Below are 17,241 nucleotides of genomic sequence, written 5' to 3' on the forward strand. Positions count from 1 at the left end.
TGAAAGAGTCGTTACTATCGAAAGACGTGGAATCAGTAGAAGGGAGTGTCTGGGTTAAAATGAGACGGTGTGAAGACCAACATTCTTATTATGCAGGTGAAGCCTCCAGGTACGGGCTTCGGAGAGAAGAGATTGTAAGTTTTTCTTATCAGACTTAAAAAGGTGCTAGACTCTTAATTGATTTTCTCCTGGATCAGGGAAAAGACCTGGAATAGGAAGAGGATTCTCTACAGAATGTAGATTTTCCCCACAAGAGAGCTTCCCAGGCCATTTCTGAGACGTATTTGCAAAGCTAATATATAAAAGAAATGTATTTTGCTGTAAAATAGTTCAGTTTCTTTTAGGGTCTGCTATCGGTCATATGATGCTGTACTAGAGTCAGGTTGGAATTTGCTACAGATTTTGTCTCATTGCTACAAAGAGTCTGTTTTGTCACTCTTAAGAGCTCTGTTAAGACTGTTTTAATGTTTTTTGTTAAATGTTAATGCTGGCCAGCTGTGCCTGAATTCCTAAGGGAGGAGGGGATAAGGAGGCGTGTCCTACGCCTGCTTCCCATCATGGCCTGAACTAGGTTTCTTTGGAATGCCCTTGGCTGAGAAGGGGGTCCATTCAGTCTGCAGCAGGACGGGCCGCAGACGAAACCTCTCAGACCCCGAGTTGTAGAAGGAAGGGCTTCATTCAGCTGGGAGCATCGGCAAGCTACTGCCTTAAAATCCGAGCTCCCTGAGTGCACAATTTCTGGCCTTTTTAAGGGCTCACAACACTAAAGATTTCACATGAAAGGGTCGTGATTGATTTGAGCAAGCAGCGGGTATGTGACAGGGGCTGCATGCACCGGTGGTCAGAGAGAAACAGAACAGGGCTGGGAGTTTCATGGTGTTCTTCTATACAATGTCTGGAACGTGGGTTTCTAAGTCATGAGTTGATTTTTAACTACTGGGTTTAGGCCAGGCAGACCCAGGCCTGGTGCCGGGATGCCTGTCTTTGGTTTTACTTCATTGTTTTTTTCTTAAAACAGGTACTGAGTATAAAACAATATAAAACAATAGGAGAGAGTCTCTCTCTTTCCTCAAGTCAACTGGAGGGCTTAGAATTTTGTTCTTGGTTTACATTTCCACAAACATTTCGTAATCCACATCTACATAGACAGTGGGTCGGGCACCCCTCTCTCCACATCGTCTCCAGCACTCACAGTTAGCAGTCTTTTTAATGTGTGCCAGCCAGTCTGCTGGGTGAGAAATGGCATCACGGCATGACTTTAATTTGCATTTTCCTATTTACCAGTAAGCGTCTTTCCATTGGTATGAATTTGGTCTTGATTTGAGTTTGTGAGGCAGAATAGCAGAGATGTAAACCGTATTTGTGGGCTGTTTGGGTTTCCCGTTCTGTCAACTGCTGTTCCTATTCTCTGGCTGTTTTTTCTGCTGGGTTTGTCTTTGCACTATGGACGTGCTGAAACTCAGTGCAGAGTGTTAACTTGCCTTCTGTCAACATTTTGCACATATATTTTCCTAGTCTATCATTTGTGTTTTGACTTATTAGGGTATTCGTTTTCATACAGAGTTTTTTCTTCATTTTACGTAGTCAGACATGTTTATCTTTTTTTAATGGCTTTTCAGTTTCCCGTTTTGTTTTTAAAATCTCAAACACATCAGCTATATTCCTAAGCTTTCTTCTGATTTTTTTTCTGTTTGATTTCTCTCATTTAAACATATAACCCTTCTGGAATTTATTTTTTGTCAAATTAAAGGTTGGCTCAGACAGGTGTGATGGCTCATGCCGGTAATCCCAGTGCTTTAGGAGGCCAAGACGGGAGGATTGCCTGAGGCCAGGAGTTCGAGACCAGGCTGGGCAACATAGTGAGACCTCTGTCTCTGCGAAAATTTTTTTAAAATTAGCTGAGCCTGGTGGCACACGGCTGTAGCTGAGACAGGAGGATTGCTTGAGCCCAGAAGGCCAAGGTTACACTGAGCTATGATCACACCACTGCACTCCAGCCTGGGCAACAAAGCAAAGCCCTGTCTCTAAACAAACAAACAAACAAACAAAAATTAAGATAGGCTCCAGTGTTCTTTCTTCCATGCAGATAGCCAAATTCAGCATTTCCTGTCTACACTCTCAGACCCAGTGGGCCCCCAACAGGTGGCTGGGAGGTGGCTACCACATTTGGGGCTAGGAGGTCTGGGAAGTGGTACAGATGCCCCTCCCCCAGCCATGGCGATATTCTACTTTTGTTGTTTTACACAATAGGCTCCACTAAAGATTTGGGTTGGACAAAGTGTTCTGAAGCTGAAGGAATTTTGAAAATCCCTTTCAGATGATCTCTGGGGGCCCTTCCAGGTTTGACATTCTCTGACTCAATAATGCCCAGGACAGCAACTGCTTATTAAGGAAGAGAAGGCAATGGCTCGGTGTATCTTTATCCAAAAGTAATTTCAATACTGAATTCTAGGTTGGCTCAAAGTGGATATTGGAATCACAGCATTTCAGAGGTGGAAGGGACCTCGGAAATCCTCTAGTCTAGTGCCTCTCAATCCTGGCTGCCTTTAGAATCACCTGGGAGTTTGTTAAAAAGTCCTGGTGCCCTGGACTCATGCCAGACCACGGAAATCAGAGTCCCTGGGGGGAAGGGAAGGGTCCAGGCATAAACTGTTTTAAAAATCTCCTCGTGATTCTAATATACAGCTAGGGCTGAGAACCACTTCGCTAGTTCAGCTCCCTTATTTCATTAGTAAGTCAGCTGAAGCCCAGAAAAGGTGAGCCACGTATGACACAGCTGGCTAACTGTAGGGTTGGGACTAGAACCCAGATCCCTGCCTCCTGGGTTGACTTTTTCATCTACACCAAGTGCCTCATCAAGCACCACTCCTTGGATGTTTAGCTGGTGACACTAAAGTCCCTGTATGAATGTTTTGTAACTTTGTATATGATCAGCTTAAAAGTATTCGCTGCATGCAATTCTGTGCATCCTGGAGAAACAGACTTAGTTCTACCTTGGAGGACCGTGGTGGAGAACAGGGTCATAAAGAGCAAACTGTGATAACAGAGCAGGACGTTTGGTACGTGCACGTGAGAGCGCCTGCTGCAGGGAGGGCTGCGGAAATGGGAAGGGTGAGTTGCCAGGGAGGCCAAGGAGGCTTCACACAGGAGGAGGCGTTTGAATTGAGCCTAGTGGGGGATTGAAGAGGACTCTGATGGACAGAGAATCAATGCTGCACTCTTGCCCGGGGCAGCGATTGGCTGCCTGAGTTTTACGCAGGGGCTCGAAAGGGCAGGGATGGGGGCAGCAGGGTTTCAGGGCAGAAATGCTTTAGTATCAGGCAGGGTGGGGACCCAGCCTGTGTCAGGCGCTCTGATCTCCCTCTGCTCTGCCCGCAGGAATGAGACCGTGCTGCACCAGTTCTGCTGCCCAGCCGCCGACGCCGAGCAGAAGCCGGCCTGCTCCGACCTGGCCTCCCACAGGTGGGAACTGTGGCCCTTCCTCCATTCTGCACCCCCACCTTGATTCCTGTTGCAACAAAGCACATACCACTGCACTAGCTACTGGGCCTCCTCCTCTTGAGTCTCATGTGGGGTAATTTGTTTGCTTTCACCTCCTTCCTCAGACTTCAGTTTCTCTCTGCTCCCTCTGGACCCCAAATGAGCCATTCCCAACGTTTAAGGTCATTATGCCCTAGCGATCACACCCCAAACGTATGCTCCTTTCTCCTGAACAGCCCATGTAAAATCTAATCTTCGTAAGCAGCCAGGAAAATTGGTTTGATTGGGGATATTCACGTATCTTACACGGTAGGGTGCCTGGCACACAGTGGTGTGCGCTCAGCCCATGCATAGTGCCCAGCCTTCGTCTTACATCAAGGATTTATACTTTTCTTTCTGGTTTCTCTTCTTCCAGTCAGCCCAGGTGCCTGTCTTTAATTTTCAGGATCTCTCAGCCCTGGCTACATTAGTTGACAGCCTTGGGATGGAGTGGGAGTGTTGAGGAGTCAGGTTTTAGAGCCATAGTCCTAAGCTTTCTCCTCTGTTTTTTCCTGGGTTCTCCTCCTGCCGTCTGCCTCCCTGTCCTCCTTCCTGGTGCTCCCTCTCCGTCCTGGGATCAGCCTTCTCCCTCCGCATCTGCTTCTGTCTCTCTGCCCTTGTGTTTCTGGTTTCTCCTCTTCTGTGCCCATGTTGTGCTCCCCGCCCGCCCCCGGTGTCCTCTGTGACAAGTTTTGGGCCAGGCCTGGGGACATAAAGGCACATAAGGCCAACTTGGACCCTTGAGAAGTTCCCCATGCAGTGGGACATTAGGATACCCTCAAAAGGAAAACTGCTCACCTGGAAATTAGAAGGAAGAAGAGAAATGGGAGAATGGAACGGTGGAGGGGGAAGGAAAGAGGAGAGCGTGGAGATGTGGAAGACACCAGGACGCTGTAGAGGAGGACCCTGACTGCCCTGGCCCCTTCCCATGAGCCCTCACTGTTCAGACACATGGCCCGAGTCTCCGGCCTAGAAACTGCCTTCCTTGGTGTGGGGGAGAAGAGAGAAAAACTGTCTGGCCTGCCTCCAGCTCCATCAGTTCAACTCAGTTCAGTAAGCACTTTATTGATACTAACCAAGCACCAGGCCTCAGTGAGGATGGAGAACACACCCTTGAGAAGCCCAGACCTGGCAGGGGCGGGCAACAGAGACGGTCCCTTAGGTTTCCTGTGGTCTCCCCCCCCATCCACTGTCAGCCTGCATGCTCGCTTACGCACCAGCACGCCCCTGCTGCCTGTGTGGTGCCCACCTGCAGCCCTAGCTCCAGGTGGGAAGGAGTGGCAGAGAGGCAGCCCCAGCAGCATGCCAGAACGCCAGAACGTAGGTAGATGTGGGGCAGGGGAGGGGTGCTGCCCTCTCAAGGGGCTGGGGCTCCAAGGGACTAGGGTTATTTTCCAGTGTTTGAGGTGGATGATAGGAAACCCATGATCTTAGTTTCCAAGAGGTTTGTTGTTCACCTTCCCCTGGGAGGTGTGGGCTTTGAGGTTGGGGACGGGGGGTGCTCTGGGGAGGGAGTGTGGGAGGTGGGAGATTCTCTTGAATGTTGGTTCATGGAGGGGCCTATACACCCTGCCTATGCGGGCCCTCCCCCTGGGTGGGGACAGGAGGCTTGCCCCCCAAGATGGTCCAGGGCTTCAGCTGCTGTCTGTCTCTCGTTCCCAGTTACTCCACGTTGTCCTGTCTGTCTGATTTGTAGTTTCCTAGAGCCTGTTTTTGTCTGTCTGTCTCTGTCTGATGTGGCTTTCTTGGCCTCTCTGAGAGGAGTCCCTCTGGATGTTTTCTGGACAGCCCAACAGTGTGTGTGTTTGCTCTTGGCTTCTTGGGGGAATTCTATCCTAAGATAAAGTTTTCCCTGATCAGACTCGCAGCATCCCTGCTCCCAACCCTATCAACGATTCCTTCACCACACCTCATCCCTTCCCCTAGTCCAGCTGTCCCACCTCCAGAGCACAGCCACAACTTCCCAGCAAGCTCCTCTAGTGGAATGTGTCACAGTCAGAGGCCAGCCTGTGGGGCTGGCACAGGCGGGTAGGTCACACAGCCCTCTCAGGAGATCTGGTATGGGCTCGAGCTCTGAGACAAGCCAGGCTCCTCCTCCATCAGTCTGGCTCCTCCCCTGTCAGTCTGGCTTCTTCCCTGTCAGTCTGGTTTCCCACTAGCTCAGCCAGTAGGAATCATGGCCTCCTGAGGATTTCTAGGATCAGCCGTTGGCGTCTCTAGGAGACCCCAATAAGGAATCCAAAGTCAGTGAATCAGGTGTCAGGGCCTTTGGTGTGCGGACTCAGCCAGCCACAGGATCTCCCTTGCCATCCTCCTCTGCAGTCTGGCTAAGGTCGGCCCCCACTCCAGCTCCAGGGCTGAGCAGGTGCCCTCCCTGGGGCACTGCAGTGGCTGCTCCTCTGGCTGATCAGAGATGTAGAGATGCTGCTCAGCCCAGAGGAAAGTCGGCTCCCTCCCAGAAAGACCCAGGGCCAGAAGAGAGCCTCACGGCTCCCGAAGAGGCAGAGAAGCCTCAGCCCTACCGAGGCCAGCACAGCCTTCCTTCCCCAGCCACCTGCAGAGGAGCAGCTGGGGGCTGGGGTCAGGGAAACTGTCTTGGGGCTGGGAGCCTGACAGGGAGTGGTTCTCCCAGGAGCAGGAACCCCTGAAATTGAGCACATCCAGAAGTGTGGGTGTCTGCAAAGGGAGGCTGAAGGGTGGGCGTCAGCGATCTGGGGTACAGTGGAGCAGCTATGGGGCTGGCAAAGCCCTGCGAAGCTGGATGACCAGATAGAGTTATTATGGGTTCTGCTCTGCCCTGGTTCCCCACACCCCGCTAGGAAGGCAATCTATGTCTGCCAGGGTAATTAGGCCCTCAGGTGGGAGCTGGGGGTGGTGCCTCCTCCCAGCAGCCAGCCAGGGAGCAGCAACTGCGTGCCAGGCTCTTTCTCGCCAGAAAAGTTCGCCCCGTGGTCTTTGCCCCTACCGACCGCCTCCCTGCTGCCAGCTAATGACAGGGCTTTATTCTGGGGCGCTGAATAGGCCAGTAATTGCAGCCCTACTTTCGATCCTGCGGGCTCCCTTCCCTTTCAGGCTCTCAGCGACATTCAGAACAATGACCCAGTAGCTGGCCAGCTGCCTCCCAGCATAGAGCCCATTTGTCTCAAGGGTGATAATGGGGCCAAGATGAGGAAGATGGGCTTCTATTAGAGTAATGGGAGGAGGCGGCTGTGGGAGAGGGTGGGGCTCAGGAGAAGCAGGCTGGTTTCAGGAGCGAGAGGAGGGCTCAAGAAGGAGAGAAGGGCTCAAGAAGGGGAGGCGGGGCTCAGGAGAGGAGGTGGAGTTAAGGACGGGGAAGCGGGGCTCAGGCGGGGAGGCGGGGCTCAGGAGGGGAGGCAGGACGCAGGCGGGGAGGCGGGGCTCAGGCGGGGAGGCGGGGCTCAGGAGGGGGCGGGGCTCAGGGGGAGGCGGGGCAGGAGGGGAGGCGGGGCTCAGGCGGGGAGGCAGGGCTCAGGCGGGGAGGCGGGGCTCAGGCAGCAGAGGCGGGGCTCAGGAGGGGAGGCGGGGCTCAGGCGGGGAGGCGGGGCTCAGGCAGCAGAGGCGGGGCTCAGGAGGGGAGGCGGGGCTCAGGCGGGGAGGCGGGGCTCAGGCGGGGAGGCGGGGCTCAGGCAGCAGAGGCGGGGCTCAGGAGGGGAGGGGGGGCTCAGGAAGGAGAGGTAGAGTTCGGGAAGGGGGAGGTGGGGCTCAGGAGGAGGAGGGGGGAGGCGGGGTTCAGGAGGGGGAGGTGGAGTTCAGGAGGGGGAGGCGGGGCTCAGGGGGGGGAGGCGGGGCTCAGGCGGGGAGGCGGGGCTCAGGCGGGGAGGCGGGGCTCAGGCAGCAGAGGCGGGGCTCAAGTGGGGAGGCGGGGCTCAGGCGGGGAGGCGGGGCTCAGGCGGGGAGGCGGGGCTCAGGCAGCAGAGGCGGGGCTCAAGTGGGGGGAGGCGGGGCTCAGGAAGGAGAGGTAGAGTTCGGGAGGGGGAGGGGGGGAGGAGGGGGGGCGGGGCTCAGGCGGGGGAGGGGAGTTCAGGGGGGGGCGGGGGCTCAGGCAGCAGAGGCGGGGCTCAGGAGGGGAGGCGGGGCTCAGGAAGGAGAGGTAGAGTTTGGGAGGGGGAGGTGGGGCTCAGGAGGAGGAGGGGGAGGCGGGGTTCAGGAGGGGGAGGTGGAGTTCAGGAGGGGGAGGCGGGGCTCAGGGGGGAGGCGGGGCTCAGGAGGGGGAGGTGGGGTTCGGGGGGGGAGGCGGGGTTCAGGAGGGAGGCGGGGCTTAGCAGGGGAGGCGGGGCTCAGGAAGGAGAGGTGGAGTTCAGGAGGGGGAGGCGGGGCTCAGAAGGGGAGGCGGGGCTCAGGAGGGGAGGCGGGGCTCAGGAGGAGAGGCGGGGCTCAGGAGGGGAGGCGGGGCTCAGGAGGGGAGGCGGGGCTCAGGACGGGGAGGTGGTAGGCAGGAAACAGAACAACCCCTAGGCCTCCAGAGCAAGAAGGGATCTGGGTAGGGGTCTAAGGGGCACTCTGAGCCTCTGCTAACTGAACTGACTCACTGCTGGTCCTTGCTTCTTCCTTTTCAACCACCCCATCCTTACTCCAAGATGGAAGACCTATTGAACATACCATTTATTGAACGTGCCAGGGACATGGTGCTGGGCACTCTTGATATTTTTATCTCACGTAATTCTGTGAGATAGGTGTTATTCCCATTTACAGATAAGGAATCCAGGATGGAGAGAAGTTAGGTATCTTGACCGAGAGACCACTGCTAATTATTTCTGGAACTGGACAGTGAACCCAGGTCCAACTCCAACACACAACCTCTTTTCACAGAGTTGCTGCTAGAATTTTTTTTTAAGCGCTCAAGAGAAATCCTCCAAGCCATTTCACTGGATCTTAAATAACATGTATTTTCTCTGATTATAAGTCATACACGCTAGTTGTTGGAAATGTGGAAAATACAAAATATAAAGAAGAAAATATAAATGGGACTTCATCATGTAGAATTAACTGATGTTAGTATTTTAGTGTGCAGCCTCCCAATGTTTTATTTTTCTCTGCGTTGGGTTTTACATCCTCCCCACGCCAATCAAAAAAAAAAAGAAAAAAGAAAAAAGATTTTGTAATCTGCATTTCCCACTTGGGCGAGGCGTACTGCGCCCCTTTACAGGGGCTCCTACCCTAACCAGTCCCTCCCGGGCCACCCACCCTGGTGGCCCACGTGGCTCGCCTCGTCGCCGCTAGGCAGCAGCACGGCAGGGGCTCTGCCGAGGCCTCCACGTGGGTTACCCCTTCCGAGAACGCTGCGGGAGAGCCCTGCATTAGCATAGCTGGAGCATCTCCGCCTCTCCTGCCTCTTTCCATCGGCTGTGATGGGGCCTGAAGCATGATCAATGGACCAGCCAGTGTTTACCCAGCGATTACGGAGCAATTAAATTCTCAATCGATACAGCTTAGTCTTCAAACAGCTGGGCTGGGGCGCCGCGGCCTCACGTGCCTGCTCCAGGAGTGGCATCCAGGCTGCTGAGAAACCGGCAACACCCACTGGTGGCTTCGGGTGGCAGCGTGGGTCGGTCGGGCGGTACAGCTGCGTCCTCTTTCCCTAGAAAAGGGCAGAAAAGCCCTCGGCTTCCCCCAGAGGCCCTGTGGGGCAGGCCCACCCTGCCTGCCTGGCCCCAAGCCCCGGGTCTCTGCCTCCCGCCCCGGGAAGGCCATGGCGGCAGGGGAGGTTAAGGGAAGTTTTCTTTGCCTCCTTCAGGGTTCACTGGTTGGTTGGGAGAGGACTTTGGAGAGGTTGGGATGGGGTGAAAATCCCCACAAGGCCCCTGCAGTGGCGGGAGCATCTTGCCTGCTGGCGGGGCAAGCTGGGGGGCGGGAATCCTGGGGTCTGAAGACTGGGCTCTGGGGCGGGATGGAGCGCACCTGCGCAGAGGAGCATCCTGGGGAGAGGGGGCTTGCTCCTGTGGTTTGGGCTTTGAGAGCAGGTGTGCTCATGGGTGGCTGAGGAGCTGTGTAGTTAGAGCAGAATCCAGCCGGCCTGGGCTCCATGCCCAGGAAGATGGCCGAATTCCGACCTGGAGCTACAGGAATCTGCCCTAAGGAACTGTGTGACCTGTCACTTTACTACCCTGTGCATTTTTGTCCCATTTGTGTCTTCCTCGCCAGATTCAGGAGGCATAAAAAACAAAATAGAGGTGAAAGTACTTTGAGACTTTGGCGGGGGGCGGGGGGGCGGTATTAAAATATCCCAGAGAGTATTAGGAAGGTTTTGTCTTGTCACTGACTTTTGACTTTGTGTTCAGAGGACTCTCCTCAGCTGGGATGTGAAACTCCTGTTCGGAGTCAACTATTTGCCCAGGCCAATTTCCTTTTGTAATTTTCCCTGCCAGGCCTTGAGGCCTTGAGCCATCCTCTGAGACCGGCCTCTTCATGTGACCTAGGCTGTCACCAGAGGGTGCTTGGGAAACCTGTTGAAGATGCTGTGCTGGGCTGCCCTCAAAGAGCTGCTCATTAAGGCAGACCACTTTTTGTCAGCAGCATGTTTAGAGATGATTGCAGGAGAGGTCCTGCTAACTCCGTGTCTGTTTTGTGTCTCCCACCCATGAGGGAGAGGAAGCAAATACTAGCCACCATGTCCTGAGTGCTTGCTATGTGCTATGCAAGAATTCTCTTGTTTAACCCCTAATAGAAGCTGGTGAAATATTATTCCCATTTTACAGCCAAGGAAACTGAGGATCAGAGACAACAAATGCCTTGACCAGGGGCCATGTAGCTGGTGAAGAGCACAGCTAGGTTTTGAACCAGGTGCTTGTCAGTTGCACCTGTAACCACCAGGGCAGGAGGCAGGTGTTGTCAACTGTGGGAAGTGAAGGTAAGGCAGGGAGGTGAACAGCTGCTTCCCACGTCCCCAGCCACAGCCAGTGGGTGACTGAGAGCGCATAGGTTATTGTTCAGGGCCTCAAAAGGCCTGGCCTCTCTTCCCTGCCCCTTTGCCCTGACCCTTGAGGCTGAGTGTGGACTCCAGGTGCCATCAGGTAAATGCACCAGAGCAACCAAACTGAAGAGAGGAGTGGCCCAGAGAACATTTTTAGGGACAGAAACAGCAACAACAACAATGCGAGGCTTTATTAGTTAAGGAAATACACCTAACTAAAGATGATACTTCCAGAAGAAGTGAAAGATGCCACGAGGAACATCTAAGCTTTCTCTAGCCCAGGGTATTCAGTAATGCAGTTTTATCCAGTTTCCTGGGAAATGTGTTCTTATTTCATTTACTGGAAGCTTCTTGTTGGAATCTTTTTGGATCTCCTTTTCTCACTTCCAGGGAGAGTAACCTCTGTAGGAATAGAGATTTTTCTAATCCCACTATTTCCTGTGCTTTTGTTTTATTTTCTCTTCTGAAAGGTCTTTACTATTCACTTATCTTTTGCCCAATTATATGACCATAAAAATGATTTTGTACCTGATGTACTTGATGTATGACAAAAAGAGTTTTTAATTTGCTTCATCAAACCAAAAATGAGGAAATAATCTATAGCAAGAGTGATTTGATCAGATATGGCATTCTTAAGACTTTTTACTGCCTTCGAGCAACCATGGAATGGCTTAAGAAAGGAGGTTTTAGAGATTTCTTTTGTTATGATTGAAAAAGCAAAACAGGAAGGACAGCTGCCTGTGAAGAAGGACTGGAGCGTGTTGCTGTCTCCAGCAGGGAGACTTTCCATGATTCCCCTTAGCGCCCTCCAGTTAAAGTGGCTCCCGTTGTCTGAATCAATATTTTCTACCAGGCCAAATCTGGGTATAATTTGTTCTAAGATTATTTTGACCACATCTCCGGCAGTGGCAGCTGGGAGGGGAAGGCCTCCACCCTGGGGAGGTGGTCCACCGTTACCACCAGATACTTTACTCTCCCCGTGTTGGACATTTCTGTAAAATCTACTTGAATGCTTTGAAATGGCCTTAACCCAGGAGGTCTCCCTCCGGTAGTCTGTTTTCTAACCACCTTTTTGTTTATTCTCTGGTAGGTCACATAACAGCCACACACTTGTTTAACAAGCGTATAAATCCCAGTACACCCATAATTCTTGAGTATCGCATCACACACGGCCTGGAGACCCCAGTGACCTCCCTTACGGGGTGTGGATATCAGTTCTGTCCTTACGAATTCGCTTATCATTTCGGTCCTGTCACCCACCTCCCATTCTCAGTTTGGCCCTGTCTTGCGCAGCTCTTCCTCCTCCTCTTCAGAAAATTGGGGTTTTAATACCACCTTAGGGATGTCTGGGATTAGGCCAAAGAGTTTAACTTCTTCCTCCAGGGAGGCTTGCTTAGCAGCTTTGTCCACAAGCCTGTTCCCTGCAGCATCTGTAGTGTTTCCTTTCTGATGGCCGTTTACAGGAACTATGGCTGCCTCTGCTGGAAGCAGGAGGCTTTTTAAGACTTGTTTGAACAGTTTCCCATATACCAATTATCTCCACCTGCTATTCATTAGGCCCTACTTTGTCCAGATCTTTCCAAAGGTGTATACTACTCCATAGGCATATCTGGAATTAGCATATACATGAGCTTCAGGGCTTGGTTAAGAGCATATAATTCACAGGTTTGGGCCGACCAGTTATTGGGTAATCTACCTTTTTCTCATAAGGTTTGTTTGTTTCCATCAATGACAGCCTAGACATTGTGTCTTTTACCATCTATCACTCGGGATGGCCCAACCACAAACAGCCTCATTCCATCAAGTAGTAAAGAAATTCGGTGGAATTTAAGTTCTGGTTTAACTTTAGTTTGATATTCTATAATATCTAAACAGTTATGGTCTGATACCTTCTTATTCTCCTCTCATTTCCCTAAGAAACTGGCTGGAGTTCGTTTAGGCACCTCTCCAGGGCCCACTGACCTCAGGAGGAACTTGAGGAGGCAAGGGACTGACCAGCTGGCCTTTCAGGGTGCCTTCGACTGGGCTCTGCTGGGTCTGGCTCTGGACCGAGAGCTGCTGGTTTGAAGAGCTGCCAGCCTATGGCGCCTTCCCTGATGGGCAGCTCTCATCAGCACAGGCATCCCTGGCTCCTTCTTTGCTTTGAAGGCACCATCCATCTCCCTGGCAGGCCGGGAGCTGCACTGTTTGTATTCCGCGCCACCCCCGCTGGTGACGCAGCAACTGCAAAGGGTTTGTCCCGCTCTGGGAGGGGACCCAGTGGCTTTTCCTCCTCCTCAGCTGCAAGGATCGCCCCCTGGCCCAGACCAGCTCTGGGAAACAGAACTTTTTTTTTTTTTTTTTTTTTTTTTGAGACAGAGTCTTGCTCTGTCGCCCAGGCTGGAGTGCAGTGGCCGCATCTCAGCTCACTGCAAGCTCCGCCTCCCGGGTCTACGCCATTCTCCTGCCTCAGCCTCCCGAGTAGCTGGGACTACAGGCGCCCACCACCTCATCTGGCTAGTTTTTTGTATTTTTTAGTAGAGACGGGGTTTCACCGTATTAGCCAGGCTGGTCTCGATCTCCTGACCTTGTGATCCGCCTGTCTCGGCCTCCCAAAGTGCTGGGATTACAGGCTTGAGCCACCGCGCCCGGCTGGAAACAGAACTTTTATACACCGCTGCTCAAAGCCTCCTGGGGGACCTCTCCCCAGCACGAGCTCTCTCTACTTCAGGGATTGCAAACCGGCATTTTCTTTCACCTGTATTGGGTTATTAAGTTTTTTTTAACTCATCACCAGCATTTAAAAATCCTATGTCACATAAAAAGTCAGAATTCTGGCCTCTGACAAAGCAGACAGCCTGGTAACACAGGGCCAGCACTGTAAGAACAGCCGAGCAGCTGCGGCCCCTCTGCAGAGGTGTGCCCTCTTCAGTTAGCCACAGTCCCCGTCCAGCCCTGCAGCCCTCCTTCTCACCATTTGCTGGCCCTGTTGTCCTTTGAGTTTACAACCCTAGTTCGGATCTTCCTTATGTAGCTCCCTAGCCCTTCTGCAGCCTTACTGACGGCTGCCCCTGGCGGACTTACAGCCTCTCAGTAAAACAGCAACAAACTGTGATGGTCATCTCATCCATTTACTGTTCCATAACCTGAATCCCTTCTACTGCCTCCGACAAACAGCCATCTAGTCTTTGCCATAGGCAACCCACTACTCCTCAAGCAGCCTGATCCTAAACTCCCTCCCCATCCCTTTCTCACTTGCATCCCCAGTTCCCGGGCCCTGTCCTTCCTCAGTGGCTGCACTGCACCCTTTCCCCTGCACCTCCTTGTTGCTCGAGCCTCTAGAACCTTCCCCCAGCTCTGCCAACCTCTCCACATACTCTCACTTCCTCTGGTGCTCTTTCTTCCTTTTGCTTTATTTTTCTCCCAGTCTCAACTTCGGTGTCTCTCTGATCTCTGTCTTTTCCGGTCTCTCGCTCTCGCTCATTTTCTTTTTTTCTCTCTCTCTATCATCCCGTTTCCTTTTTCCCTCACACTTAGTTTCTTCCTCTTTCTCTCTCTGGGCACAAGCTAAACCGTGCCGGCCCTGGCCCCCTGACAGTCTGCAAAGATGGACAGCTCTGCCGAAACGACAAAGATTCAGCAACAACTTTTATCAGCAGCTTTCAGCAGCCAGCTTCCACACACAGTTGTGCGGCCGGCTCTCCCTTGCCTTCAGGGTCGGCAGCTTAACTCTTTCTCTCTCTCTGGCCCTCTACATTTGCCATTTGCTCCCCTTTCTCTTTCCAATTTTCTTTTTCACGTTTTCTCTTTCTCCCTTCCCAGTTTCTCTTTTCTTTCTTCTTACAAAAACCTTCTGAGCTTCCCTCAGTAATTCCTTAATCGATTTTTCATTCCACCCGTCAATCTTTTGCAGTTTCTTAGTAATATCAGGCCAGCTTTTGTCACAAAATTAACTTCTGAAAGGCCTTGCCCTACTGGGTCCTCCGGACCTAATCCTAAGTATTTTCTTATTTGATTCCTGAGACTCTGCAGAAATGCAGAGAGAGTCTCCTCTTTTTATTGTTGGATCTCGAATGCTTTCAAGACACTTTGTGTTCTAAGAGTGGACTTTTTAATCCCCCCCTTGGGTCCTGCATTTAGGCCTGATCTCTGAGGTTTTTGTTACCCCATCTGGGATTTGCATTTGGGAATTTCTGCTCGGCTGGCAGGATTCCTTCACCCGGAGAATGGGTCTCTCCCAAATGGTCATGGCTGCCGTTATCATCGTTCCCCTCTCTTCCCCAGGAAACAGAATATTTGTGATTGACATTATCTTAGCCCAAGTATAAAAATTGGGTCCTAAAAACTGATCTAGTTGCTCTGCTCAACCGAGGGGGTCTTCCCAGAGTGTCCTCATTTTCTTTTTAAAATTCCGAACCTCAGTACTTGTTAGAGGCACACTCACAAACCCAACTCCTCTCTGTCCCATAGGGACTTCTCTAAGAGGGTACCTGTTAGACATCTGCTGTTTGAAGGAATAGGGAAATTCTCAATGTCCTTCTTACATTGTTCTAATTCTTTCCTCAAGTTTGGATAAGGATTTAAGGAAGCATTGGGTTTAGCTTCTTCACAACCCGCAGATTCCTCTTCCTCTGACCTTCCCGTTGCCCCCGATATCCCTGTTCTGTACTTCCTGAGATGTATGGGGGCAAAAGCGTGTTAGGGGATCCCAGGGCTTTTCATTGGGCGAGGGCTTCTTACTATGCTCTTTTTCTTCTTTTTTAAGGGGAACATGGGGGTTAATTCACCAGTCCAACAAAGAGCATAACCTGTATCGTCTTGTGAGGGTGGAGTTTTATTATTCACAGAGAATTAAAGCTTGGCACACCCAATCCTCATCTGAGCCAAACTTAGGCCAAAAGACCAAAGGTTGACGAATGGGCTTTTGGGGCCAGATTAAACAACAATACTTTATTGTCTTTTGCTTTTCCTTGTCGCTGGTTTGCGGACTATCCCTTCAAACCTGCAACATTCTCCCCAACAGACTATTTGGGGGAATGTCAGAGGGTTCTCTTTTGCTCCAACACTGCATTTCACCAGAGGGTCAACATTCGCAGCCCACCACCTGCCTTGTGTTTTGCTTTGTAATTGCCCCGGGTCTCCCCGTGAGCAGGTCCCATCCCTGGCCATGCAGAATGCCTACTTACAGAATCCCTGGCAGAGGGCCTTGGGGATGAGACACTGCACCTGCTCATGCTATGGTTCAGGAAGCTGGGGCCCAGAGAACGGGGGGATGCCTTGTCTAAGTCAGTGTGGTGGAAGCACCAGATTCTTCTGGAAGCCCAAGTGCTGCCCTGCTCTGCCCTTCCCCTCGGCTAAAGGGAACTCTTAAAGAACTAAAGGGAACTCTTTCTCTGTTTCCTAGGCCTAGAATTCTTGTTTCCCATTTTTGGTTAGTCTCTGTGTCTGAGCTTTTCCCTGTGTACTCAGCCTCCCTTACTGGAGGTTTCTTACACACCCCTGTGTACTCAACCCACCTTACTGGAGGTTTCTCGCACGCCCCAAGACCTTGGAAAACGCACAGCCACCAAGCAGTACTTACAGTCCAATTTTCCTACCTTGGCTCATGCATGAGGTTGCCTGGTTGCCGCGGTGTCTGCTTTTCTGCCTGTGTCGCTTTAGTTGTCTCCTGAATAACAGTTTCGGGTTTGTGTATGGCTTCTTCAGGGAGCCGAGACACCCGGACAGAGTGGGCCACACCAGTCAAGTGGGACACAGCTCCCCTCTCAGCTGCAGTCTCGCTCTGTGCAGGCGTGGAAATCCCCATATGGGCCACCAGGTTGTCAGAAACAAACTCACCTGTCCAAACCCAAAGAATGGACTCAGAGACCCGGAGAGCAGCGAAAGTGAGACTTTTAATGACAGTCTTGCAAAATCGGGTGTCTGATGAGCAGGCACACCCAGCACAGTTTCAAGAAGCCATTGACCCCCTAGTGCACAAGTCTTTCCCTGGCCCCTCATAGGCTGAGTACCGTGGGGTTACCGTCTTCCCGGATGATGCCTATCAATTGTTGGGTAGGGGCTGTAGGTGGGTTTTTTTAGGGTTGTTTTGCTGCATTTTGTTGTAGCCCACAATGCATTGCAATCCTCGTTAGCTCAGGGGCTTGTAAAGTATTTGATTTATGACCTAAGTAGCTGGGCAGACTGATAAGAACAAACAGAATGAACTATTTTGTAGGCTAGTAAACTTTCATCTTAGACTAAACTTCTTTGGTTCTGGTGAGGGCAACTAAGGAGTGGGGAAGCCAGGGGGAAGGGGAGATGGTGGGGAAGTAGGGGAGGCTGACAAGCAGGCATCGGATACCCAAGCAGGGCCCTAGTACATCCTGTTTCTTCTGTGGTTTGCTGACCGAAGCAGATTCAAGGCACTTCATCTGGGAAATGGACCACTGTATACATTATTTCCTTCAAAGAGCCAGGGGAGTAAGACAAAGTGTTGCATGACCTAGAGGCTTGGGATTTGGAAGGCAGCCGAGGGGAAGGGCAGACCAGGGCAGCACTTGAGCTTCCAGAAGAATCTGGTGCTTCCACCACACTGACTTAGACAAGGCATCCCCCCGTTCTCTGGGCCCCAGCTTCCTGAACCATAGCATGAGCAGGTGCACCGTCTAATCCCCAAGGCCCTCTTCCAGGGATTCTGTAAGAAGGCATTCTGCATGGCCAGGGATGGGACCTGCTCATGGAGAGACCTGGGGCAATTACAAAGCAAAACACACGGCAGGTGGTGGGCTGCGAATGTTGACTCTCTGGTGAAATGCAGTGTTGGAGCAAAA

The 17,241-nt window shown here is 52.0% G+C and overlaps 2 protein-coding genes across 6 annotated transcripts in view; one reads left to right on the forward strand and one right to left on the reverse strand.

The window, feature by feature from the left end:
* WASHC1 (WASH complex subunit 1) overlaps positions 1-17,025 on the reverse strand; it is a 108,233-nt gene extending 91,208 nt beyond the window's left edge. The window contains exon 1 of the mRNA XM_050747086.1: positions 17,022-17,025. The gene's annotated coding sequence lies outside the window, so the exon portion shown is untranslated. The remainder of the gene's footprint in view (positions 1-17,021) is intronic.
* The window catches only part of IQSEC3 (IQ motif and Sec7 domain ArfGEF 3), a 114,728-nt gene that overhangs the window by 31,211 nt on the left and 66,276 nt on the right, over positions 1-17,241 (forward strand). For all 5 annotated transcript variants that reach the window (XM_050747026.1, XM_050747027.1, XM_050747029.1 and 2 more), the window contains exon 2: positions 3,379-3,462. In XM_050747026.1, coding sequence (XP_050602983.1) covers positions 3,379-3,462 — 84 coding nt within the window. The remainder of the gene's footprint in view (positions 1-3,378; positions 3,463-17,241) is intronic.

Source organism: Macaca thibetana, chromosome 11, assembly GCF_024542745.1.
Source record: "Macaca thibetana thibetana isolate TM-01 chromosome 11, ASM2454274v1, whole genome shotgun sequence".
In the NCBI taxonomy this organism is placed as follows: Eukaryota; Metazoa; Chordata; class Mammalia; order Primates; family Cercopithecidae; genus Macaca; species Macaca thibetana.